A 25,546-nucleotide genomic window follows, 5' to 3' on the forward strand; every position below is an offset into this window, starting at 1 on the left:
ACCACCTGTTTCCAATTCCTGCATCGAAGGCGTAGAAGCCGCTGTTTTTCGGACAGTCTCTTATTGAACCCTTGCATTACATGTATGTTGACGTTCTAGACTATCGGGCGAAAAGAGCACCGAGCCGTAACCAAGACGGCAGGTTCCGTTCTTATCATTTGGACATTGACAGGAGTGAGTTCTTGTCATGCAACCAAGACTGTAAGATGCAATACTAAATAGGCTCACCATCCTCTTTCCTGAGACAATATCAAAAGTGTCAACTTATTTCCCCTCCTATAGATGTACATCTTCATAATATTACCACTGCTGAAACGAAACAAAGGCTATTCACAATCTGAAGCTCGAAGATATAGTCTGTTGGATTATTTTTAAAAAAAAATGTCAAAAAACCAAGCCCCACGCAAGCACCCAAAAACAGGTCTCCGCTCTTCAACAACACGAAAAGTCGCCATACATGCTTATGAGTGTGAAAACAATTTAGACTCAGACTCTTCGGAATCTTCCGACACACGCACGAAAACTAAACCCCTCTCATCAAATCTACACAAGAGAAAACGGAAAGCTAGGAGCAGCTCTACCGTCCACCAAACGACATTGACTCACATAATTCATTCTTGTTTCCAAGATCACCCCGTTCTTCCATTTACGGAAGAGAACAATGTCGCCTCGACAACACCTGGTGAAATACAAGCACCAAGTCCGGAACTGATAGACAGAAGAGGACGAGGCAGTACAGAATTCAAGTTGGATGACGAGACCGTGGGTAAGATATGTCGGGACTTGGTCCAGCTGGGCATAGAACTGCGCGAGAATGCCCGCAAGCAGATTCGCTGCATTAATCAAGTGGAAGATATTGACAAAGGTCATACATTTTCAAGTGGGGGCTAGGTTTCACGTGCTGCCTTGTAGATATTTGACCGACTTTCATGATCTGTCGATTGGTACCTCAGTTACTATATATGGTAGATGTTACTAAGGACTGAACAACCGTAAAATGGCCAAGCAAGGGACTCCGCGGTAGATTTGTAGGCAGCTGCTAACACACTAGAATGTTCCATATTATCCCTTGTTTAATTGCATTAAAATTAATCAAAGTTAAATTCTAGTGTACTTTAAGTTAAGATTTGTTTAACCTACAATCGGTAAATCTTGCCATCAAATTATCCCTAGACAACCTCTTCCAAAACAACATCATCAAGGAAGAACTGAACCCGGAAGCAATCTCCAACAACCTGGACGTTAGGCCCTCTATTCAACTCGTCCTGCGTCCAAGAACAAGTCCTCTCTGCCTGAGAGTAGGTCATAGTATACGGCGTCAGCTCGGTCTTGAGCGCGAATGTTGACTCTCCGTAGCCACAAGCTAAGAATAGGCCGAAGCATCCTGATTGTGGGAGCATGTACCAGGCTGATAGTTTGTACAATTTCCCAGCTTCGAGAGTTGATGCGGATATGTCCTGCTTTATGCCCATACTGGCCTCGACCGATGATGGTGCTTCTCCATTGAAGTAACCAGCTTTGTTGCCTGAATGGACGAGATTGTTGACGGCGAGTAGGTCTCCGTCTGGAGTGACCTTCTTCCATGACGACCTATCCGCCACATCCTCAAATCCACCGTTGATGATGAGGTTAATTGGAGCTTGAGATATAGACGTTGTGGTAGTGGAGGCTTCAGCAGCTGTTGTAGTAGGCTCGACCGTAGTGGAAGCGAAGGACGTGGTGAGCACTTCGGACAGGGCTGTTGTGGTTGCCTCCAGTGTGGTCGTAGGGTCAGTAGTTGAAGTCAGCACCTCAATAGTGGTTGTAGGGACGATTGAAGAGCCTGAAGAAGAAGGTTTGCATGGTGAACCTGCAGCAAGCTGCAAAGCGCCAAAAGCTGGAGGGCTGGCTTTGAGAGCTTCATGGTGTTTACACCGATCGGCGAAAGAGAATAGAACGGAGAGTTAAAGAAGCACAAATTGCATTCCGCTTGATTTTATTATAATGACTCTTGACTCCCATTTTGTCATTTAATTTCATCTGCAGACATGTTAGCGTATATTGTTTCGGCCTAGATCTGTAAACTATCGATTTTGTGGTGGGACCATTGAGTATAGCCTGGTGGGGATCAACGATTGAAGCCTTTCTAATTCGTAATGGTAAAACGACAAACAAATAAAGGCACTAGCGCATTAGGCTCAGCTGACGAAAGCAGACCGTCTGTTTGAGTTTAATTAGTATCGACTGTAAGGATACAAGCTTAAAAAAATCTTAAAATTAGCGCTACTAACTGTAATTCTGTTAAAGAAGTTACAAGAATTGAGAGTTGCGCTTGCATTTGTATTCGTTATATTTTCTCTTATCCTCCCTATTAATAGTAAGATATTAACTACTTAGTAATATCTCTTTTAAAAGGCATAGCAATAATTAAAGAGTCCTGTAGGGGCCAGCTATATGTAAGAATTTGTAAAATCTCAAATCCAGCAGCTTCCAAAAGCTTATACCACTGGTCTCTTGTCCTCTTCTTTCCTGCGATAGATGCCATCATGACAAAGTCCAACTGGCAGGCTTGCGTACATGCGCCCTCGTCAGGAATAATGAGGTCGTCGATAACTAGGAGAGACTCTGTACCCATTGCAGCAGCTACATTTTTAAGCGCTGCGATGCTAGCGCTGTCAGTTAGTCCATGTAAGACATTGCGTGTGTAGTAGAACTTGGCATCTATCCACAAATTAGTATACCATAATCGAGTAAATTGTTGTCGTAGATGGCCAACTTACTCTTGATCGGCTGCGGCTCCTCAAAGTTATATGGCATAGCTTCAATGCCATGAGGCATCGGCTTGGGAATTCGCTCAACCGTAATTGGCATGTCTTGCAAAACCACACGCCCAGGGATATCCGAGTATTTACCCCGTAGCCGGATGCATTGGTGGCCCATGCCTCCACCGATATCGACAAATAAAACACGATCAGGATCCGAGGCCTGCCACCGCTTGATCTCGTCTTCCATAGGCAAGACAGACAGCCAGTCACCCTCTGTCTGGTTGAGTTTCATGGCGTCCTGCATAAAGCCCTGCAATTTGGGGTTGTGGACGAGATACTCATAGCACGAAAGATCTGTACTAAACGCCTTTTGGAAAATACCGTTGTGCATATTGTCGACGTCCTTGGATTTATTTTCGCAGAGGTAATCCGGTAAAGCCTGGTACGTTCGATTGTGGATATCAAACCTGATACGGTGCAATTAGTCTTAACTCACAGTACCATGAACAGTTGATACTTACAGAAGATGCGCGCCAGACTCCATGGCCTGGGCTGCCAACTCTTGGGTTATCTTCTCTGCAGTGAATGTATCCAACCCAGTCTGCTTCACCAACCTAGCCGAGGCCAGAAGTCGTAAAATGCGGCCTGAAACGACATGTTAGATGAACGTCACACATGTTACAAAGGTGTGACAGTGAGAGAATAGAGAAAGTTATGGAAAATCTCCCACATACCGAGAATGTTAGCGTTAGCATTAAGCTTCTCACCGAGATAGCTGCATGTCAATGGTTCCTGGCTCTCCACCAAGGCTTTGAACAGTCCTATATCCGCACCAAAACGGATACAAGCGAGCTGTAAGTGCTATACTACTGTCAATCTTGATGGCTTCATCATATCCAGGAAGAGCGCCTTACGGATCCAGATAGCCTGAGCATATGCTCATATGGAGTTTCCACATGGGATAGAGCATCAAGTAGAGACTTTTGGACTTTCGCACGGTCTGCAACATTGAGAGAACTACCAAGCACCTTGACCTGCGCAAGCAGGTTGTCGATCTGCATAGTGGGGGCTTGCTGGGCCATGATGCGAGAGTGATTCGTAGAATGAGATAAAGATGTAATGGAGATGTTGGGAAATGAAGGAAGAGAAATTTACAGACACAAATAAATATACAACTTATGACAATGGATAGTTGAAAAACACGCAACGTCGATATTGCATAATAAGGATACCTCACATAGACTAGCTTTACATCGTAATACGAGATACGACACGTTGTGTATAGTAACATTAAGTAAAATTAAGCTTTTTGGTGTCGGAGCTGCCAGCTACCCCTGAATCTCGGTCAGACGGATGTACTAACGCCACCCCCTCCCACGACTGCCGAGACACAGGGAGGGTCCGGACCGTCTGGTACTGGCTCTCAAACTATACGCTCCACGGCTTATCGCTTCAGGCCGCCAATAGCATGTAATCCTTGAGCTCCTAGGGCTGCTGCCGTGGGGGGTGAAGTATGTGATGTGTCTACCCTTTGCAGGGCAAGGCAAAAAAAAAAAAAAAAAAAAAAAAAAAAAAGGTCATGTGTAAGCATGGGAGTCATAGTGCTTGAAAAGTGAATTTCAAGATGGAAACCTTATTATCAGGTGGTTAACCTTTGCGTTGATTCGTGGCCTTTTTATCATGCTATGATGGTACGATAGCATTTTGAAATACTCCTTCGCCTTGATAGAACGGCCCTCGCCTTGATAGAACGGCCCTCGCCTTGATAGAACGGCCCTCGCCTTGATAGAACGGCCCCTGCCGTTCTGTCCGGACCCCGCTATTCTGTTCGGCTCCCTGCAGGAACTTTGTTGTAACCTTAAGAGTTCAATGTCAGGCCTTCCAGAAGACTTAGCAGCAGCCCAACAGCGATATCGGATATCGTTAGACCTCGTAGAGTCTATTCACCATCTTTTGTTGTCTCTAACCTGCCTGATCTCTTTCACTAATCTTAGCTCGCCAAGTCACTACGTTACACTGACATAAGAGTTGTCGTTTGTTCCATTGCACAGTCCTGATTAACCGAAGAACTGCGCCAAAGATGTCTCAAAAACCGTTTAGGGTTATTATCGTGGGGGGCTCTGTCACAGGCCTCACATTAGCTCACAGCTTGCACAGAATTGGAGTCGATTATATAATTCTAGAGAAGCGAGCCAAGGTTGTAGTACAGGAGGGAGCCTCAATTGGAATCCTGCCGAATGGTGCTCGAGTTCTGGATCAACTTGGGCTTTACAATACCATCGAGCAGTCCGCTGCCCCTCCTGAATCATCTCACATCCATTTCCCCGATGGTTTTCACTTTATCAGTCCTTACCCCAAGAGGATGTTCGAAAGGTTCATGCAAAGGCCCATCAATATCTTAATTGCTTACTAATCCCTGTTATCACAGTTTCGGATACCCCATTGCCTTTTTAGAAAGGCGGAGACTGCTGGAAATCTTGTATGACACACTACCTGACAAGACCAAACTTAAGGTCAACAAAACAGTCTCCGACATTGAGCAATATCCAGAAGGGGGCAAATACAACGCACGGGTCCGAACCATCGATGGAGATGTGTATGAGGGTGACCTCGTCGTCGGAGCTGATGGCGTGCATAGTCGAACTCGGAGAGAAATGTGGCGACTGTCCGGCTCTTCACCGACGGGTGATGTCCCCGTTAGTGAAAGAAACAGTATGTTCCTTCCATTAAGACTGAAAATAGCCCAGCTGACAGCCTATTTCAGGTACTTCAGTGGAGTATTGCTGTGTTTTCGGAATCTCCCAGGGATTGTCTGGCCTAAGGGTTGGACAGCAAGTCATGCGCATATACAATGGGCGAACACTTCTGGTGGTGCCGTCCAAAGACGAGCTGGTTTTCTGGTTTTTGTCACAGAAGCTTGACCGGAAATATGAGTATAGTAATGCCCCTCGCTTTACGTTGGAAGACGCCGCTGCTCAGTGCTTGCAAGTGGCGGATGCTCCCATAGCGGATGGGATCCAGTTCCAAGATATTTGGAAGACGCGACAGGCTTTCAACATGGTTTCTCTAGAAGAAAACCTTTTCAAGACCTGGTCCTTCGGTCCCATAGTCTGTATTGGAGACAGTATGCACAAGGTACGGTTTCCGCTACTGAACTCTACCCTGTATACTGACTGGTAGCGTGCCCTAGATGACAATCAATTTTGGACAAGGCGCAAACTGCGCCATTGAAGACGTCGCAGTCTTATCCAATCTAATAAATGAGCTCCTCTTGGAGAACAAGGGCATGAAGCCAACATTTAGGGACATTGAGGTTCTGTTGCGACGCTTCAACCGCATGCACCTCTCGAGAGTATCAGATATTTTTAACATGTCTTGGCTCGTAGCACGAGTGCATGCACAGGATGGATTGCTTCGAAAGATAATAGGAAGGTACGTTATGCCATATCTCGGCGGACGCTTCGATAGTCGGCCCTTCAGGATGATTGCAGATGCTGCAGCATTGGATTTCTTGCCATTGCCGAGATCTTCGTTTCCAGGCTGGAAAATGTACAAGAGCAGAGAGGGTGGCGTAGTCCGGAACGTATTTTTCCTGTTGGCGGCCACGGTGATAGTCGCATGGGTTTGCAGGCTGTGGGCTTAATGGGCAGTCTTTGCAATGCAAGTTGACTATTTGTTTCCTTTTTTTATTAACAAAGTAGGAAAAGGTCAATGAGTAAGAAGACATAAATTTTTTAAAGTAATATTGTAAATGACTCCCACTTATGCGTCTTTCCTATCATATACAGATAAACAAGATTACTTAACTATAATTGTTCCAATAAGGATTGCCATATACCACCTAACCCACATACACCTAGGTTCATTGTGCTCACACCACAGAACCAGTACAGCTATTGTAGATTTACTTCTTCTTCTTATGGGCTACAGCCGTTTGTCGTTCAAAGCGACGAACGTACCACAGGCAGATGCCATAGGAGCCATCCAGTAGGAGAAAAATGCAAACGAACCAAATGTAGAGGGGAGAGCCCATGTACTCATGGTCTACTCGCCAGTATTTGTACCGCAAAATATCCTGGGGGACAAGGACCAGCGATCCAAAAAACCGAGAAAACCTGAGATTGACAAGTTAGACTTGGGTACTTTGTTTAACCATGATGGTAGGTGGTACTGTTAAACTTACCACAGGAAATATGATGCTCCTCTCGAGTGCCCTCGGCACAGGAGTTGGCACAACCCCCCAACACTCAAAAGCAGCTGGCAACCATATGCACTCCAGGCCTGTGCTAGGGAGGGCCCGACCTGTGCAGCTAACGCGACATGTCCAGACATGAAGCCAGAGACACAAATGATAAAGATCAAGGGGAGATTGCGCAGCACCAATGGGGAATGGCCCCATTCTCTGTGGGCGTTTTTTACCGCCGTGTACATGACGCCGCAGTTCAACATCAGTCCGGAGAAGTGGACATACATCTCCAGATCGCTACCAAACGGATAGATCAGAGCATAAGTCAGCTCCCAAGCGAAGTTGCAGCATAGCGCCATGAGTGCCATAGCGTATGTCTCGTCCTTGAGCGACTTGTAGATCATACCGACGTAATTGGTTGTCCAGCCAATACCCATCAGTAACTTGCAGGTGTCGGCAATCCAGGCGACATCCTTATATTCAGGGGGTGCACGAGAAGGGTCGGCGACTTCCATGTTTGTGTAGTGATAGTACCAGGTATGATTCAATAGTAGGTTCGAATATCCAGAAAGGTATGCAGTCACAACAGGAAGTGGTAGATTCTGGGGAAAGATATAGTCAATCTAGCCTACAATGCTTGTCCATCCGCGGTCCACAGCGATAACGGCTCCGTTGACAACGTTCCATCCCGGTCCAGTGGCCAGGGACACACACAACTCGGCTATATCTTTGACGTCGCACGGCAATGGCCGAACTCCAGAAAGGATCTCCCCCAGCTTTTGGCGCCCTTCCGGGTGGACTCCATTTTGAAACGCATCGTTTAAATTAGTTCCACCAATTATACCAAGCATCAATGCATTACACCGAATACCCTTGGTCCCGTAGAAGGCCGCGGTACTCTTGGTGAGACCGATCAAGCCGTGCTTGCTTGCCGTGTATGCCGACCCTGTTCAAGCTAGCGGTTAGCTACTTTCAACGTCTGCATGGTAATGGGATGCTTGCCTGCAAGCCAGCCAGCCTTGGCTGAGCCGGAAGCGATGTTGATGATGGACCCGTTGGTATTCTCCTGTAGCAGCATTCCCTGCACTGCTAACTTGCTGAGCAAGAGCGGAGCTGTTAGATTCACTGCCAGGACTCTATCCCATAACTCCGGATCGACGTCGCCAACAGGCTCGAAGCGGTCCATGATGGCGGCATTATTGATTAGAATATCCAACTTGACGAACTTGCTGGAGATGTCATCGAATAGCTGTTGCACTTCACTCAGCTTGGTAATGTCAACAGTTTTGGCGAGCAGGGAACCCATTCCCTCTAGCTCGGCTGACGTCTGCTTGACTCGCTCTTCGTTAATGTCGCAAATGACCACGTTACTGCCAGCCTTGAGAAAAGCAATAGCAATAGCTTTCCCCAGCCCCCCAGCCCCTCCTGTGATGAGGCAGGTTTTCCCGGATAGGGAAGGTAACTCGGTCTGGAGAACCGACATGGTGACTCGGATTGCAGGGTACAGTAGCAGAAGGGCATGTAACAGAAATACGTAGAAGAAGAATACTAGAGTCTACATGTTCTCTACCTAAGGCCGTTCTAGTAGAGACCATTTTATATCGTGTAGTATTGGTGTTGCGAATGGCATTGTACATGGGTCGATATTACTGCTATGTGGACCCCACAGGGTGTCTTGGTCAAACACTCGCTCGAGTCTTCTTGGGGTTATGTGCATATCTTGGGCTGTGCGGCACTACATACTCCAGATCATGTGTCGTGGAACGGGAGTTCTTAGTTGGATACGACCTCAGCAAGGATATCTATCAGCAAGGATATCTGTCGGCAAGCAGATATGTCTCGGCAAGCAGATATGTCTCGGCAAGCAGATATGTCTCGGCAAGCAGATATGTCTCGGCAAACAAATATGTCTCGGCAAACAGATATGGACCCAGGTACCTACGTCCCCGATATCGGGGGCCTTCGTTTTTGGGTACTTTGTCCTGGTGGTCATGCGTGACAATATGACATCAACTGATTGAGTAATGACAGGATATGTGGAAAGAGGTGGTATTCGTATTTGTCAATGACACGAAGCAAAAACACGGCGGAGGATCTGAAACTGGGGCCGGAGCCTTTTTTCCGTAAGCAATGATAATGAAAGTGGTGCCAAATATTGCTACTGTGGTCTGATACTTATATGAGCCGACTCAAGCGCTTGAGATAATACGGGAAACTTTCTCTGCTTCATCCTTCTTTCAATCACATTTGTTCTCTAACGCAGTGCGCCTTTGTCTTAAAAGGCAGTATTCCAAGTATCCAGCTATGGCAGCAAGAAGCAAGACCAAGTTCCTTGGTGAACTACTCATTCTATCCCGATTTCACAAATACAACCCTGTATTCACCACCTTCGCTGGAGGTACGTACATCCTATATCGAGATGTGCCCAGTGCTTATAGAGTATGAGGATAGCATGGTCTGCGTTGCTGGCTGGGGCTGCCAAACTTTCTGATCAAGATCGGACCATCTCAACTGCCTTTGTCTTTCAACAAACGGCATTATGTGTTCTGGCCGCGTATTTGTTTTGCGGCGCAGGCATGGTCTGGAACGATTGGATTGATCGCGACATTGATGCCAAGGTTGCCCGAACCAAGCATCGTCCCCTGGCCATGGGCTCGGTTACTACGACTGAGGCCATGGTGTGGATGACCTTGCAGGTCATCATGTCTTGGGGTGTGCTCCGCGTCATGCTTGATAACAAGGATGTGTAAGCTAGCTTATCCTCGCATCCATGCTCACAGTTATTATCTAACACGGCCCGCCACTCCCGCAGATTAAAACATTTGATACCAGTCATGGTAGCATCGGTGCTTTACCCTTTTGGGAAACGGTACCTGGCTAGAAAGCTCATGATTTATCCACAATACATCCTGGCCTTCACCATTGCTTGGCCAGCTATTCCCGGTCGCGCCGCCATTTGTGGCCGCCACGAATCCTTCACTGAGACCACCCGTCAATGCCTTCCCCTCTGCATCATGGTGTTCTTCTGGACCATCTACCTGAACACGGCGTATAGCTACCAGGATGTGGTTGATGACCGCAAGCTAAAGGTGAATTCCTTCTACAACATTGCCGGAAATCATATCCATGTGTTGCTTGTGCTGCTTGTTAGTCCTATCATAGTGTGTCTATACACGTATCTCGCCGGATTCGAATCCACATGGCTCTGGATCAGTTGGATGGGAGTTTGGACTATAACTTTAATGAGGCAGCTGGCCCAATTCGACCCGAAACAACCTGCCAGTGGGGGGACACTGCATAAGAGTAACTTTATCCTTGGAGTCTGGACCATCCTTGCTTGTGCGGCCGAGGTGTTCCTTACCTCAGCTTAACTGCTTTAATAAGATAAATATGGTATACCTACATAATCACTATATTATAACTTCTTAAATGAATTTGCTTTACTTAGTTAGTTTACGTTTGGAGATAATATAGAAACCTTGAAAGGCTAAAAAAGATATTCTTTAGAGAGCAATACGCCGAGTTTAATTACCAAACTTTATTGCACTAAGATTCTGCTCGCTACAACCTGTCTAGTGCGCCAGTACCCCTCACCGCAGCTTCGGTTATGTTCCATAGATTACGGCCAGCAACAGCATCCCGGGCTCTCAGCGAAGGCACCTTGATCCTTCCTGGACCATCTAGATAGCGACCTTTCCACCGCTCACTATTCTCTTTAATTTCCTCGGCTGTTGCAGCAAAGAGACTAGTGTCCGCTCCCCTCTCTGGCGCAGTAAAGAGGAAACGAACCAATGGACGCACCATGAAAGGCATCACGTTCGCCGCTCCATCAGTCCTTACGGTGCCAGGGTTGAGAGAAAGAGAGATGATGTTGGCATCTTCTTCATCCATGCGGCGCTGCAGCTCTGATGCAAAGAGTACATTCGCCAATTTGGTTGTTCCATACCTCATTGCCTGGCCCAAGCATGAATTTTCCCATCCAGGACTAGCACATGGATCATCTAGATCCTTTGGGCTGGTAAATTGGTTCGTGGGAGATGAGTAAGCTTCTCCGGAGGATGACACCTGGGGAGATACGAGGACATCTTAGCAGCTGCTCTATCCTGTTACTTTCTGGAAGAATAGCAGAGAACCTACAGTGATAACGCGGACATCAGATTCTTCTTGTGCAGCTGCAGCCTTGAGCAAGGGCAGCAAACAGTATGTCAGCGTCCAATGGCCAATGTGACTTTTATGACTATCAGTTTCTCATCCTTTATGGAGGTCTCACTGGGTTGGTATACTTCACGGCCATTGTCATTTCAAATCCGTCGGCGGTCCTGATATAATCGTATGGATCAATTCCCGCATTGTTCACTGCGCACCATGTCAGTATAGTCTTCTAATCTGGTCTCTGCGGTGCAGGAGTTACCCAGGATATCCAATCGCTGTTCTTTCGATTGAAGCTCAACTGCTGCGTCAACCACTTGGGATTGGTTCGCCAAGTCCAAACGTAGCCAGACGACGTTCTCTTGGGGTATCAAGGGATTCTCCTCCAAAAGGCGCTTGATGGCAGCCTTTGCACGACTTTCTGATCGAGCCCCCAGATACACCTTGGCGCCCCTTGAAGCCAAGTGTTTGACTGTGTAGTACCCTATACCGGCGCTGATCACAATTTTCTTAATTTGGATATGTCTTTTAGTTGGACGATATACTCACTTGCCCCCAGTCACGACGGCTACCTTGCCATCGAGCTTCGGTATCTGGGATTCATCCCATTCACCGGTTCCAAACCCAGTGACGCTTCGCTTCAAGAACAAAATAGCCAAAGGCAAATACAAAAACGACCCATAAAGCGAGTCCACCACACGAATACAGAGTCGCCTGACCCATAATGGAGACATGGTGAAATTTACTCAGTTGCTGAAAGTAATGATGGCCCAATAGCGAAAGATTGCTTTGCCGGACTGCCGGTATTTAAGATGCCGAATTAGGTATACCTGCTGATAATCACGATTCAACGATAAGAGCATCATCTTTTGGTGATTGAACTCGAGTCAACAGTCGTAAAACATGGGATATAGGAGTTAGCGCTTGTAGGGGTTCTAACTTTGTCAGGTCTCTGCTCTGCATCCGACATCGGGACAACATCAGTATACAGCATCATACGACACTGATTGAGAGACTGCAAGCCATAAGAATATACTTTCGGCAGTTAATGCAGCAATTATAACACGCCATCTCCTCCAGGATGTAAGCTTCTACCGAAAGCTTCCCACGTTACATCTTGCGGACCAGTAATTCAAGCATGGCGGTGTGATAAGGCCCTTGCTATAGATAAGCTTTAGATTTAGGCTTTTGGTCCCTGCTGACGCAAGGTCATCGCATATGCAAGGTCATCACAGATGCAAGGTCATCGTAGATACAAGGTCACAAACCCCTGTGCGGGCTGGATTTAGTTCCCATATCCCGCATTCTGGTTGCTTTAAGTTTAAGCCCTGTCGATAGGCGCGCCCCAAACCCCAAGCCTGGTCACAGAAACTCCGTAACCGAATGTAACGGGGTACACATGCTGGATAGTTGGTGGCATGATCTAGGGTTCGTACATTGCAGGGATCTTGATTCACAACAGGATCAAAACGCTGAAGGTCTTGAATCTCCGCAGGAAGATGAGACCGTTTAGTTGACATATCTTGTATATTCTAATAGTGGTGTCTTATCGGGGTTTCTTCGAGAAATACACTTGCCCTTTATGTATACTATAGAAGTAACAATAACCATAAAGCACGAGTCGTCAACAATTAATTTGACTAAATTCCTGTTACCAATATCCGCATAATGGCTCAATCAGTACCCCCAGCTTCGTCGCACGGACAGCTAACCGTAGGGGAAGTCGGAACTTCAGTAAACTCGGTACCTTATGCTCGCCATGAAGAAGTATGTCTGTCCTTTATCATAGAGCTCTTCACCGGAAATGACTGGAGTAACGTGCAAATTCTAACATTGTACGATTTCATAGATTATCCGCGCTCCACTTACCTATCTTCTTAATCTACCAGGTAAAGATGTTCGGAGCAAAATGATAGCGGCTTTCAACCAGTGGCTCAAAATCCCCGAAGACAAGCTTGATGTTATCAAGCGCATTATCATGTTACTGCACAATGCATCACTCCTGTATGTAGAAGTTTGTATTATTGGGTAGGCAGCACTAACTCCTATCCATAGGCTTGACGATATCCAAGACTCCTCAAAACTCCGCCGTGGGCTGCCGGTGTCGCATAGCATCTTCGGCATTGCTCAAACTATCAATGCTGCCAACTATGCCTTCTTTCTGGCCCAGCAAGAGCTTCCCAAGTTGGGAGATGCTCGCGCGTTTGAGATCTTCACTGAAGAATTGCTACATCTGCACCGAGGTCAGGGCATGGATATCTACTGGAGAGATGCCTCCATCTGCCCAACTGAGGAAGAGTATTTCACCATGGTCTCCAACAAAACTGGAGGACTCTTCAGGCTAGCTGTCAAACTGATGCAATTGGCGAGCGAGAGTGATAAGTAAGTGATTTAAAAGACAAAAAGCGACACGAGAGCAAGGGTTAACACTAACAAACCTTTACTAGAGATTACGTTCCGCTCGTTAACGTGCTGGGAGTCATTTTCCAAATTCGCGATGACTATCTAAACTTGCAGAGCGGCAATTACGCCAAGAACAAGGGATTTGGTGAAGACCTGACAGAGGGGAAGTTTTCCTTCCCCATCATCCACAGCATCCGCTCAAACCCGGCCAACATTCAGCTCTCCAGTATCCTGAAGCAGCGAACGACGGACATTGATGTAAAACTGTTTGCAGTTGGGTACATTGAGTCGACTGGCTCATTCGAGCATTGCCGGCGGAAGCTTGTCGAGCTAACAGCTGAGGCGAGAGCAATAATGGAAAATATAGCGGATGGTCGATCTGAAGATCTTGAGGTAATAAATCAACTTTTGGGCATGATTGGACTGGAGGGCTTCGATTAGCATAACTAGCGTCTGATATATTGGCTGTATTTTGGTCACGTTGCTCGCCTTATAAACCAAGTTGCCTTATCTAGGAATTCCTTTGTGATAATTGATTACCGGCAATATAGTTCCTTGCGTAGTTCATTTTTATGATCTCTTAAGCTTTCGCCCAGGCCTTCTAGTCTTACGCTTGCATCTTACTAAGTAAGCTTATCCTTTACAAGTAGGTAGTATAAGCCCAAGCTGCAGCCTTCCACTTACGATTATTAATAATAATAATACAAAACACACTCCGCAGCCGGCTAACATACAAAGTCCCAGCAGCTCAGGTCATACATGGTGCCAGTGGTGGCTACTCTACGGCGCCAAAGCCTCGTATCCTAGCACAACAGATTGCAACTGTTCGCGCCCCCCACCTGCAGTATGCAACTTAAGTATTCTGCTAGCTTACCGAGAGGCTAGACGCGCAATAAACGGAAAACGATGGAACCGTGTGACTCTTGGATAAAGAGACACCATGAGTAGCTGCTGTTCTACGGACCCATCATCGGACGTTTTACGGACAGGGATGTCGGGAGCTAAACTCATTACCAGGTTGTTCATGAGGCCGCTGTCCTTGCGAACCGAAATGATTAGAACGTGGCATGGCGTGTTCGAGACCCGCAACCTCGGCATCTGCTTCATTTCTACTTGGAATTGCCGATGTCCAGTCCAATCCATCAATTGATGGTACGATGAAACGTCAAAGATGGCTGGTAGAGCGGCTTCCAGGCGCCAGAGTTTAATCCTGGGTTTCTAGTCTTGAGCAACAGCCTAAATCCTGTTCCCCAACATATACGGGAACAGAACCACAACTGCTGAGTGTCTTAATGAGGCGCCACGAATTGACCCTTCAATTTTCTCCTTGGAAGCTAACACCTTGTATCTGATTATCCCAACACTAAAATATGGAGGACCTTCTTGATCAGGTCGTGGTTGAGCTACATCGCGCTCGATCATGTCTATCAGATCCGCTGGTATTCACGCAAGCAGCTGTGATCGGGGTAAGTCTACCTCACACTGGTACAGCCAAGACGCTAACATGTTTCAGTCCATCCTCTTCGTTTTTCTTTTGGGTCTCTACAATTACTTCTTGCATCCGATTGCACATATCAAAGGTCCCTTCCTCGCTGCCGTGACGCCGGTAAGACTATCCAGCTATCCGTCTTTGCTTACAAGAACCAGTCTTACTGACGGGTAAACGATGCGGTAGATAAGCCTCATCAGGTCTGTAGCAGGCCATCGCCTAAATAATGACATCAAAGCCTTGCACCATAAATATGGTATGAATATACAGCAACTACCCTTACCATGAATGGTGCTGACGGAGCTCGGATGCAGGTCATGTAGTGCGTATTGCTCCTAATGAGCTTTCTTTTTCATCCGAGAGGGCCCTGAGAGACATACACAACCCCGGCCCGGACAACCACCATTATACTAAGAGGGGTACCTCGGAAGATTTGATTCTGCGATTTGTTTTTGGTGCCAACAACATCCTCCTTGTCGACGAGGGTGAGGATCACAAGAGGCTTAGAGGAGCACTTCAACCAGCATTTACTGCAAAAGCGATGAGGGATCAGCAGGACATAACCCATTATCATGTGCAAAAGACAGTTGAGAGACTGTTAGAAGCTGCGATGGACCCCTCACAGACAATCAGCCTTACAAAGGAGCTGAACAAGTTGGTGTGGGGTAATGTGGGAAACCTCGCTTTTGGAGAACCTGCGACACTGGAGCAACTTGGTATGAGATTTCCGTCCAATTCATGGATATAGTGTCATGTGAGACTAATGAGTGACCTCACCAGAAAATCATGAGAAGGCAAAAGATCTGCATGCACAGATTGCTCCGATTCTCGAGTTTTTCCAATATCTCAACGGGAACCCAATTCTAGGGCGCGCAGCGAGGGGTTTAGTCGGAATATCTAGAAAGGTCTTTGGCCTGTCAGGCAATATCCTGGGAAAGGACCAGCTCCGACGGTAAGTCAATGAGGCTAGTTTATGAATGGCGGCGACTAACAATCGCAACAGGCATATAGCGTCTCAGCAAGGGCAAAAGAATTTCCTCACTGCCATCCTGGGGGCCAAGGAATCGTCAGGTCTCAGCTTTGATGAAATCCACAGCAACATGCTACTACTCTTGTAAGACATCAACCGGTTCTTTGGTACCTTTATTTGCTCACTGTATAATCACACAGAATGGGTGGCTACGACAGCAGCGCTGCGTCTCTGTCTGCCATCTTTTACCACCTTCTTCGGGAGCCGCAGCAATACAAGAGACTCCAGTCTGAGCTGCACCACGCTTACTCCTCAGTAAATGATATCACCTGCAATAGTCTCCTGTCACAGCCAATGCTCAACGCCTGTATCAATGAGAGCCTACGTCTCGTGCCACCGTTCAATGGCCACGGTAGCCACCGCGTCACCACGTCCGGGACCATGATTGACGGCGTCTGGGTCCCGGCGGGTACACTGATCAGTGCTGACTTCTATTCTCTCCACCGCGATCCCAGCTGCTGGGCCTTCCCGGATGAATATCGGCCTGAGCGCTGGCTTAAAGAGCATCAAGGGCCGGGCACGCCATTTGAGAACGATGTCAAGACTGCGTGGCGCCCCTTTTCACTGGGGCCTCGCGTCTGTGTTGGGCGTGAGATGGCGCTCCAGTCTATTCGGCTGGCTGTTTCCAAAATTGTGTACACATTTGACATGACACTGGCCAACCGCGACTTTGTGTGGGATAGGGACGCAGGTAGTCATTATATGTGGCATGATTTCGACATTGCCGTTACGCTTGCTAAGGCCTAACTTGACAGTAGCTGATAACCAGTTGGAGGTGCCCTATGGGTGGATATAGGAAGAGAGCCGGTTGTAATTAACAAGAGTCTGGCCTTGCTGTGTTTTGGGTGCCCTTGTGGTGCCAATATGTAAAACAAATTCATATTTTTAAACCCTACTTTAGGATGTGGATAGTTCTTGTCAGCATCGTGCACCGCTTTCTTTGCAAATATTAAGGACGCAAATTGGTTCAAGCTGCTTAGCAATAACGATTCTTCTAAAACTAAATAATGCAATCCCATCTGACCAAAACCTCTTTCAGAACTCATACCCATAACCAGAACCAATTCGGCCACCAATATTGAACCAGTCAGCAACTCGCAAAAGAAAGCCAGCCAGCCATCCATAATTGCCTAACCGCGCATAGTCGTGTAGTACGAACATGCGTTCCCTGTACTTGAGGCCTGGGACATGAGTTTCTAATTCCCTTGGATCGTCCATATACCAGGTGAATTGCGTACCCATTGACCTCAACGGCTTGTTGAATACGTAGTTGATGAGGAAATAAGAAATAGAACCGGGCGCGTCAAATCGAATTTCCCCATTGACTCCGCTGTCACGGAAGTGGTTGGTGATCCGCCTCAAGAGACTAACGACTTCGTCGCGAGTGAGATAAGGCGTCAGACCTTCGAAGAGTACCAGTACTGGTCTGTCCGTGGGAACGTTGTAGTCCCTCAGCCAAGCATCATCGTGGATGTCCGGGTCAGTCAGCCGGTATTCTCCTCTTTCCGGAGCTGGCTCGTCCATGATTTGGCGCCTCAGTTTTATGACATCCTGCCTGTCGGCGTCAATCCAGAGCCTGCCCTCGCCCTGCCACTTGAGGCGCAGACTTCTCGAATCCATACCGCAGGCGAGATGTATTATCGTAGCGGGACCTGGGTTTCTTTCCAAGAACTGCTCACAGCAGATATCTAGTACCCGGGCACGTGTTGCTACTAAGCTCGTAAAGAAGCTGCTGTCTGACCGGTCCAAGGTGGTACGTGAGAAGTTGTAGCCCTGGTCGCGGATGCGGCTAACGACTTGGGCGGAATACTGATCGTTCAGCACTGGATTTGGAGACTCGGCATCTTTGGCGCGGGCAAAGAGGGTGATGAGAAGGGTTTCCTCTGCACCTGTCAAGGTGACTTTGCCCTTATCGAGCGTGCTGCCGGACATTTCCGTTTGGAGGTTTTGCAAAAAAGTTTCAGAACAGTTATTTAGCTCACATGTATATAAATGTATTACTCATTCAATCTTTGTAGAGATATGAGTTTAACGGTATAGCTCACATGTATATGGCCAAAGGTGTTCAAGCAGTATGGAAGATTTAATCTAGCCTTCCGTCTATGGCTCCGAGCCACGGTGATGTACTGACTCGGATCTTGTCCGGGATAACTAGAGTAGCATTATCTGTATAGCAGTATGAACTGAGTCGTACCTCCATTGTAGCATACCGCTAATCAAATTAGCGATATCGGACCGTGGGGGACAAGAAGTTGAAACACCGGGGTTGTATCTTTAAGAACCCCCACATGTCAACTCGACCAGGGAGGGGTGTATGAAGGTTACGACATAAAGACAATGTTGAGGTATATAGTTTTGTGTTTTAGAACTTTATATCCCACATACATGGGCCGATCGTGCAGGGACCCTGAGTGGCATGGTATACGCGTGATTCCATTTATGCGCTGATAGGCAGTCTGCACCTCAAGGGAGCTTAGACTACTGGGTAAATGTGCCATGTTCTATGTCCTGTTCTTCATAATGACGGACAAATGGAGTACGCCGACCAAATACGAATATATAGTAAAAGAATGTGATTAGTCTGCATTGCTTCCGGGGCGAGGCATATAGGAAGCTGAAGCAATCGCAAACTCCGGCTGCATACCAAGCAAGTACATAGCCTTGTCTATACCTTTTTCTTTTCTTTTTTTTTCAGTATCTACATATCATCATCAGAACCATGGCTACAGATTCACCCTCATTGCTAATCTGCGGTTCGGTAATATCGGACCCTGATCATGCGTACCTGTCCCGCATTCGCTCCAGCATCATTCACAACCCACACTTAGCAGAGTTGCAGGACGCAGTCATAGAACTCCCCGAACTCTGGTCTCTACTCGTCGAGAGAGAGAAGTCTCTACAACGAGTTGATGCAGCACGAGTCCTTCGGAATTTAGTCGAATGGATCAAGTGCGGCAACTCTTCTTTGCCGTTGGAGGGACGGACGTCAAGGAATACACAATTGGCAGTGTTGACAGTCCTGGCTCATTTCTCAGAATACATGATCTACTTGAATAGTCATGATATGAGTGAGGAAGATGGCCGTGGGAACTTGGACGCGCATACCAGTGTTCTTGAGGGCGTCCGCGACGGAGGCATTCAAGGACTCTGTGTTGGACTCCTCTCTGCTATAGCCCTCGCGTGCTCGCCAACCATCACAGATGTGGCCAAGTATGGTACTGTTGCCGTGAGATTAGCGTTGTGTGTTGGAGCATTGGTGGATCTCGACGAGACCGAGCTATCAGAACCGACCGCCTGCATCTTTGCGCGCTGGCCGCAGAGCGAGGATGACGACAGAGAGGAATTGTTAAAGGCCGTGCTCGAAAATTATCCATCAGTACGTCCGCTCAAAAGGATGCAGAAACGAATCTGCTTCCTGTCTTCTAAACATAGCTAACTTGCAACTAGTCCTATGTTGGTGTCCGCCTAGATGTCTGCAGTGTGAATATCACAGCACCCAAGGGGGTCGCTATGTCTTTGATGCGCAGTCTTGAGGAAACGGGGGCTGTGGCTAAGCAGATAAACCTGCAAGGTCGCTACCACCATCCAGGGCACGAGGCTATGTTCCAGAAGCTGACCGATCTTTGCGCGTCCTTGCAAATGCTCCAATTTCCCCATCACAGCCATCCGCTCGTACCACTAAGGTGGAATGACAGCGGAGAAGTCGTAACGGACCAGACGCCGCTACACGAGGTGGCTTTGCAGTGTATCCTGGTCAAACGTGCCGACTGGTACACCACCATTACCAAGTCAGTGACGGATATGGCCCAGAGAACCGTGGCTTCCAGTGCCGACAGCAAAGCTCGAGTGTTAGCGCTTGGCCCTGTTGATTGCATTCCCCGGTCTATCTTGTTCATTACACCACTACAGGTCGTCCGCCCCATGGCCAACGCAGCATTTTATCACGGATATCCTGATGACTCCATTGCAATCATTGGGGTTTCGTGCCGGTTTCCAGGTTCGGAGACTCTCCCACAGTTCTGGGAAGAGATTCGGGCTAAGAGGGTAAACAGCTGCCTAGAGGCTGCTGGCTCCTTGGACTGCGCTTTTTTTCGAAAGCCCCCCCGCGAAGCCGAGCATATGGATCCTCAGCATCGACTTGGCCTTCATCTGGCCTACGAAGCCTTACAATCCGGGGGATATTTCAGTCCGTCATCCTCAGTCACAGATAACGTGGGGTGCTACATCGGCATGTCCTCTTGTGACTATGAAGAGAACGTGAATAGCCATCCTCCAACGGCATATTCCTTCACCGGCACTGCGAGGGCCTTCTCGAGCGGTCGAATTAGTCACTTCTTCGGCTTCACCGGCCCGTCCATGGTGATCGACACGGCCTGTTCGTCCTCTGGGGTAGCAATCCATACGGCTTGCAAGGCCATTCAGTCGGGAGAATGCTCCATGGCCCTGGCTGGAGGCATCAACTTGATGGTCCCAGAGGCTAGGTCGCACCAGAACCTAGCGGCGGCCTCTTTTTTGAGCCCAACAGGTCAGTGTCGACCCTTTGATGCTCGCGCAGACGGCTACCGTCGAAGTGAAGGCGGAGGCTTCGTTCTACTGAAGAGACTCTCCGCCGCAGTCGCGGATAATGACTGTATCCTCGGCGTGCTGGCAGCCTCGGCCGTCAACAATAGCAAGGGGAGTCGTTCAATCACACTGCCATCCATTGAATCGCAAAGCCATCTCTACCGACGTGTGCTGCAGGCGGCGGGCCTGCACCCGCACCAAGTGTCGTACGTCGAAGCCCATGGCACTGGCACTCAGAAAGGCGATCCAATCGAGTGGCAGAGCATTCAAAACGTCTTTGGAGGACGCGATCGATCGGGATTGCCACCTTTGCGTCTCGGTTCAGTCAAAGGGAACATAGGACACTGTGAGGCGGCGTCAGGAGTGGCTGCTCTGGTCAAAGTGATACTGATGCTTCAAAATCGCCAAATTCCGCCCCAGGCCAACTTCTCGGTGCTAAACCCGGCCTTACCCTCGCTTGAAGAGGCCAACATGGATATTCCTGTATGCCTGGAGCCGTGGGAAGCGCCTTTTCGAGCGGCAATGGTCAACAATTATGGCGCTTCGGGGACTAATGCGGCTATGCTTGTTTGCCAACCTCCACTAGCATCTCCTGAACGACTCATGTCTACGGGTCAACCTCATCAGTGCCCAATCTTGATTGCTTCCCATTCCGAGTCCAGCATACGCCAGTACTGCCGCACTCTCATGTCCTTCGTTGAGACTCAACGCTGTGTCCTCGGAGACTCTTTGCTCCCGAGCATCGCTTTCCACTTGGGTCAACGACAGAACGAGTCTTGCCGTCACCGTGTTGCGTTTTCAGCCACATCTGCAGATGAATTGAAGGTCCGACTTCACTCCCAAGCCCGTAACAATCATGACGAGTCGAAGGCATCAAAGCCACAAGGTCGTCCGAAGCCCGTGGTGCTCGTTTTCGCTGGCCAGACAGGTCGCCAGGCTCTTCTCAGTCGAGAGGCCTACCTGAGCTCGAGCCTTCTACAGCACCACTTGGATCGCTGCGACCGAATCTTGCAGACCATGGGTCTTCACAGTTTATTCCCACGAATATTCGAGACGGAGCCCGTTGATGACTTGGTTGACCTTCACTGCATGCACTTTTCGTTACAGTACTCGGTTGCCGCATCGTGGATAGATACTGGGCTAGAGATCAAGGCCATGGTTGGCCATAGCCTGGGCCAGCTGACAGCTCTCTGCGTCAGCGGTGTCCTCAGCCTGCGAGACGCCTTGAAGATGATTTCTGGCCGGGCGTCGCTGATCCAGAACAAATGGGGCTCGGAACGAGGTTGCATGCTTAGCGTGGAAGCAGATGCCCCTACTGTTGAGACCATTGCACAGTCAATGCCAGGGGCTGGCAAAATCGAAATTGCCTGTTATAATGCCGCTTTGCATCAGGTCATCGTGGGTACGGAAGCGGCTATCGCCGCATTTGAGGAGGTTGCTCGCTCCCGCAACGTTTCTGTCAAACGACTACTCGTCAGCCGTGGATTTCACTCGGAAATGATGGACTGCATAGTTCCCGAGTACCAACAGCTTATCCAACAGCTCACCCTGCACCCTTCCGTTATCCCCTTCGAACCTTGTTGCAAGCTGGGTGACAACTGGGATAATATCACACCTGAGCTGATTGCCCGACAATCCCGCGAGCCTGTCTACTTTAGCGACGCCATCCGCAGAGTTGAGAAACGACTAGGACCCTGCATCTGGCTCGAGGCTGGATCCGGCTCTGCCGGTGTCACCATGGCTCGTCGTGCGCTCACAAACCCCGGCACGCCCAGCTTCCCATCCCATTCATTTCACTCGATTCTGCTGCAGGGCCAAAACCCAATCAAGTCTCTCGCCGACACAACCATAAATCTCTGGAACGAGGGGATCCGAGTACAATTTTGGCTGTATCATGCGTCAGAGAGACGCCGTTTTATGCCATTGGAGCTGCCTCCATCCCCCTTTGAAAAGTCGGAGCACTGGCTACCTGTCCTACAAAAGCACAAAGATTCGGAGCTTGCAAACCAGAACCAGGACCAAAAGCAGGAAGCACCAGAGTTGGTATCTCTGGCAGGGCCTACCGATGGGGAGACGGTCGAGTTTTTCATCAACCAACATAGCAATGACTACTCTACCTTTGTACGAGGCAGGACGGTCTTCGGGCAGGTTCTAGCGCCAAGTTCTGTGTACATAGAAGCTGTCACGCGCGCCTTTACCCTTCTCCCGATGTATTTATCTACTCCCAGCTCATCTCCTCCGTCCGTCGAGGTCAAGCAGGTGAGAATGCATGCACCGTTTGGTCTGGATCTCCAAAAGCGCCTGCGCCTCACTTTGCGGAAAGAGACAATGTCGAGTTGGCGTTTTGTCGTGGAGAGCCACCCCATCGATGATGGTGACAACAAGGCTCGCAAAATCCAAGCCTCAGGGACCATCAATTGGCAGGGACAAGGCTGTGCCTACCTGGAGCCTAGTCGGCCACTGCTTCGTCGTCTTTACGATCGGTGCGATGAGCTACGTGATGATCGCAGTGCCTCAACTGTCCAAGGGTTGTTCGTCAAGAATATCCTGGCGCGAGTGGCTACGTACGACAATAGGTACCTGGGTATACAGTCCATCACATCGAAAGGCCTTGAAGCCGTAGCTGATGTTGCTATGCCTACCATCATGTCTCAGGCTTGTGCAGGAACAGTTCTCAGCCCCCCGATCTTTGATAACTTCTTGCTCATAGCAGAGCTTCATGCCAGTAGTCTTGAAGATCTTGCAGAAGATGTATATATCTGCAACGGTTTTGACGCTGTCATCCCACATGCTCATCCTGGAGACATGGTATCAAAGTGCGAGGGACCTTGGATGGTCCTTTCATATTTGAATCGGGAGAACGATAAGACCGTTTCATGCGACATATTTGTGACCAGTGCAGATCGTGATATACTTTTACTGGAGATTATAGGTGCAAGCCTGAAACGAATTCCAATTCGTTCTCTGCAGAAGGCCCTGGAGTCAATAAATGGCATTCAACAGATACAGGGCTCAACAGCACGAGGTACCGCCTCGACGGTAGTCATCGATTCCGATAGTGACCTTCCGGATTCAGAGGCAAATTCGCCAAGAGTCGGAAGTGATCTCCACGCCGATTTCCCAGACTTGCATCCTACTTATGTTCCAAGGATATCTCGGGTTACATCGAGCGATTATCCCATGGACTCTTCGTCATTTTCTTCTGCCCAGCCTCCGTCCTCAGCGAGCTCTGTACTGTCCGACCATGATCAGGAGAGTACTGCTCTACTCAGCCTGCTCTCAGAGCATCTCAACTGCTCCCAAGGAATCCCTCCTGATACACGCCTGGGAGAGATTGGATTAGACTCTTTAGTTGCCATACAGCTTAAGTCAGACGTGGAAAAGGCGTTTGGGAAGAGGCTGAGCCTGGATACGATTGACGAAAACTTAACCTTCTCAGATCTCTATCGAATGGTTCTAAACCATGACCTACCCAACGACCGGGGATCCACTGTGTTATCAGACAAAGCCCCCAAGAGCAAGTCAGACTCTAGCCTCCATGGGCAGAGTTATCATGTTACTCCTATCAGAGAGACTACTGTCTCCTTCCAAGATTCTACTCTTTTTACCACTCAGGCCCGTCTAGAGTTTGCTCAAATCAAACAAGAGACCAGCTCCTTTGCACAGATGACTGGCTTCGCTGGTTTCTACACCGATGTGCATCAAAAGCAGACGTCTTTAGTGCTTGCATACATATTAGAGGCTTTCAGCACTTTGGGGTGTGATCTGAGCGCACTTCAGGCCGGAGATCCGTTGCCTCCTTTGCGATACACATCAAAATACCAAAAGCTCGTGTCTCGGTTCCATAAGATTCTGGAAGGCGCTGGCCTGATCTCTGTTTGTGAGGGACAGTCTGTCCGTTTCCGGACTGCGGAGCCTCTGCCTCAATTCGGATCTTCAGCAGACACTTACCGAGAACTCCTGAATGAGTGTCCGAAGTACCGACCAGACCATCAGCTGCTCAATGTCACCGGATCTCGCCTTTCAGATTGCCTCTCTGGTCGAGCCGATCCACTGCAGTTGCTCTTCCGGGATGCAGCCGCCGTTAAGCTCCTGGAAGACGTGTACGTTAGCTCCCCTATGTTTGCGACTGGGAATAAAATGCTCGGCGAGTTCCTCCACCGAGTCTTATCGCGGCTCGGTAGTACGAAAAGGCTACGCGTTCTCGAAGTTGGGGCGGGCACTGGCGCGACAACGCGGAATGCTATGGATCAGCTGTTAGCATCCAATGTCGACTTCACTTACACATTCACCGACGTTTCCATCGCGCTTGTGACAAGCGCCAAGAAGAAGTTTGGTGCGCTATACAACAGCCAGAGGCGGCAATCCAATATGGAGTTTACAGTTCTCGATATTGAGAAGTCGCCACCAGCGAATATGTTGGAGTCGTACGATCTCATCATCTCATCAAACTGCATCCACGCGACGCGGAACCTGGGGCAAGCTTGCGCCAACATAGAAAAGTTGCTTCGGAGGGATGGTGGCATGCTATGCCTATTAGAGCTGACACGGCCTCTCAGCTGGCTAGATTGCGTGTTCGGTTTACTTGATGGTTGGTGGCGATTCGATGATGACCGAACATATGCACTGGCCGATGAGCATAAATGGAAGTCGACGCTGTTGGACGCGGGCTTCATCCACGTTGACTGGACCGACGATGGCTACCGCGAATCTGAGCAGTTTCGATTAATCACGGCATGGCGGTGAAGACAAGTAACGGGATACCAGTTCTGGCGGCGTTTAGCTAGACCACAGAGAGCTGTAACCTGACGGGATTAATTGTGGTGGAAATGAACGCGAGCACAAGTGTTTCAGAGACTAGAAGGATCCTGAGGAACGTCGAAACAGATAGAATGACTTTTACTTCACTATGATGATGATCTCTTCATATATCGGCATTTAAGAAACTCGTCCCAGTCCGGGGAGGGGTATCATTACTTATC

The 25,546-nt window shown here is 48.5% G+C and overlaps 12 protein-coding genes across 12 annotated transcripts; 6 read left to right on the plus strand and 6 right to left on the minus strand.

Moving 5' to 3' along the window:
* Positions 1–381: 381 nt before the first annotated feature.
* On the plus strand, positions 382–891 carry FGSG_12221 (uncharacterized protein; the record flags this gene model as incomplete). The annotated part of the gene is made up of 1 exon (XM_011322680.1): positions 382–891. The coding sequence occupies one exon, from the start codon at positions 382–384 to the stop codon at positions 889–891; it is 510 nt and encodes a 169-aa protein (XP_011320982.1).
* A 278-nt stretch (positions 892–1,169) lies between these two features.
* FGSG_04597 (uncharacterized protein) lies at positions 1,170–1,903 on the minus strand (the record flags this gene model as incomplete). Its single annotated transcript, XM_011322681.1, has 2 exons — positions 1,170–1,790; positions 1,850–1,903. The coding sequence occupies 2 exons, from the start codon at positions 1,901–1,903 to the stop codon at positions 1,170–1,172; spliced, it is 675 nt and encodes a 224-aa protein (XP_011320983.1).
* A 386-nt stretch (positions 1,904–2,289) lies between these two features.
* On the minus strand, positions 2,290–3,826 carry FGSG_04596 (uncharacterized protein; the record flags this gene model as incomplete). The annotated part of the gene is made up of 6 exons (XM_011322682.1): positions 2,290–2,347; positions 2,484–2,700; positions 2,760–3,211; positions 3,266–3,389; positions 3,479–3,596; positions 3,659–3,826. 6 exons carry the CDS (start codon positions 3,824–3,826, stop codon positions 2,290–2,292), a joined length of 1,137 nt encoding a protein of 378 aa, XP_011320984.1.
* Positions 3,827–4,824: 998 nt separating this feature from the next.
* FGSG_04595 (uncharacterized protein) lies at positions 4,825–5,975 on the plus strand (the record flags this gene model as incomplete). Its single annotated transcript, XM_011322683.1, has 4 exons — positions 4,825–5,117; positions 5,173–5,456; positions 5,509–5,879; positions 5,925–5,975. 4 exons carry the CDS (start codon positions 4,825–4,827, stop codon positions 5,973–5,975), a joined length of 999 nt encoding a protein of 332 aa, XP_011320985.1.
* A 948-nt stretch (positions 5,976–6,923) lies between these two features.
* Positions 6,924–7,445, minus strand: FGSG_12222 (uncharacterized protein; the record flags this gene model as incomplete). Its single annotated transcript, XM_011322684.1, has 1 exon — positions 6,924–7,445. The coding sequence occupies one exon, from the start codon at positions 7,443–7,445 to the stop codon at positions 6,924–6,926; it is 522 nt and encodes a 173-aa protein (XP_011320986.1).
* Positions 7,446–7,788: 343 nt separating this feature from the next.
* Positions 7,789–8,236, minus strand: FGSG_12223 (uncharacterized protein; the record flags this gene model as incomplete). Its single annotated transcript, XM_011322685.1, has 2 exons — positions 7,789–7,876; positions 8,025–8,236. The coding sequence occupies 2 exons, from the start codon at positions 8,234–8,236 to the stop codon at positions 7,789–7,791; spliced, it is 300 nt and encodes a 99-aa protein (XP_011320987.1).
* A 600-nt stretch (positions 8,237–8,836) lies between these two features.
* FGSG_04593 (uncharacterized protein) lies at positions 8,837–10,301 on the plus strand (the record flags this gene model as incomplete). The annotated part of the gene is made up of 6 exons (XM_011322686.1): positions 8,837–8,902; positions 8,962–9,053; positions 9,213–9,328; positions 9,427–9,676; positions 9,743–10,091; positions 10,182–10,301. The coding sequence occupies 6 exons, from the start codon at positions 8,837–8,839 to the stop codon at positions 10,299–10,301; spliced, it is 993 nt and encodes a 330-aa protein (XP_011320988.1).
* Positions 10,302–10,491: 190 nt separating this feature from the next.
* Positions 10,492–11,813, minus strand: FGSG_04592 (uncharacterized protein; the record flags this gene model as incomplete). Its single annotated transcript, XM_011322687.1, has 5 exons — positions 10,492–10,995; positions 11,068–11,109; positions 11,201–11,286; positions 11,342–11,574; positions 11,629–11,813. The coding sequence occupies 5 exons, from the start codon at positions 11,811–11,813 to the stop codon at positions 10,492–10,494; spliced, it is 1,050 nt and encodes a 349-aa protein (XP_011320989.1).
* A 934-nt stretch (positions 11,814–12,747) lies between these two features.
* On the plus strand, positions 12,748–14,339 carry FGSG_04591 (geranylgeranyl pyrophosphate synthetase; the record flags this gene model as incomplete). Its single annotated transcript, XM_011322688.1, has 6 exons — positions 12,748–12,846; positions 12,929–13,083; positions 13,135–13,461; positions 13,527–13,875; positions 14,088–14,128; positions 14,204–14,339. The coding sequence occupies 6 exons, from the start codon at positions 12,748–12,750 to the stop codon at positions 14,337–14,339; spliced, it is 1,107 nt and encodes a 368-aa protein (XP_011320990.1).
* A 513-nt stretch (positions 14,340–14,852) lies between these two features.
* Positions 14,853–16,748, plus strand: FGSG_04590 (uncharacterized protein; the record flags this gene model as incomplete). The annotated part of the gene is made up of 7 exons (XM_011322689.1): positions 14,853–14,948; positions 14,996–15,088; positions 15,158–15,171; positions 15,335–15,687; positions 15,752–15,923; positions 15,975–16,085; positions 16,142–16,748. 7 exons carry the CDS (start codon positions 14,853–14,855, stop codon positions 16,746–16,748), a joined length of 1,446 nt encoding a protein of 481 aa, XP_011320991.1.
* A 288-nt stretch (positions 16,749–17,036) lies between these two features.
* Positions 17,037–17,933, minus strand: FGSG_04589 (uncharacterized protein; the record flags this gene model as incomplete). Its single annotated transcript, XM_011322690.1, has 1 exon — positions 17,037–17,933. One exon carries the CDS (start codon positions 17,931–17,933, stop codon positions 17,037–17,039), a length of 897 nt encoding a protein of 298 aa, XP_011320992.1.
* A 787-nt stretch (positions 17,934–18,720) lies between these two features.
* Positions 18,721–25,310, plus strand: FGSG_04588 (uncharacterized protein; the record flags this gene model as incomplete). Its single annotated transcript, XM_011322691.1, has 2 exons — positions 18,721–19,377; positions 19,449–25,310. 2 exons carry the CDS (start codon positions 18,721–18,723, stop codon positions 25,308–25,310), a joined length of 6,519 nt encoding a protein of 2,172 aa, XP_011320993.1.
* Positions 25,311–25,546: the final 236 nt, after the last annotated feature.

The sequence above is a fragment of the Fusarium graminearum genome, chromosome 2 (genome assembly GCF_000240135.3).
Source record: "Fusarium graminearum PH-1 chromosome 2, whole genome shotgun sequence".
Lineage (NCBI taxonomy): Eukaryota > Fungi > Ascomycota > Sordariomycetes > Hypocreales > Nectriaceae > Fusarium > Fusarium graminearum.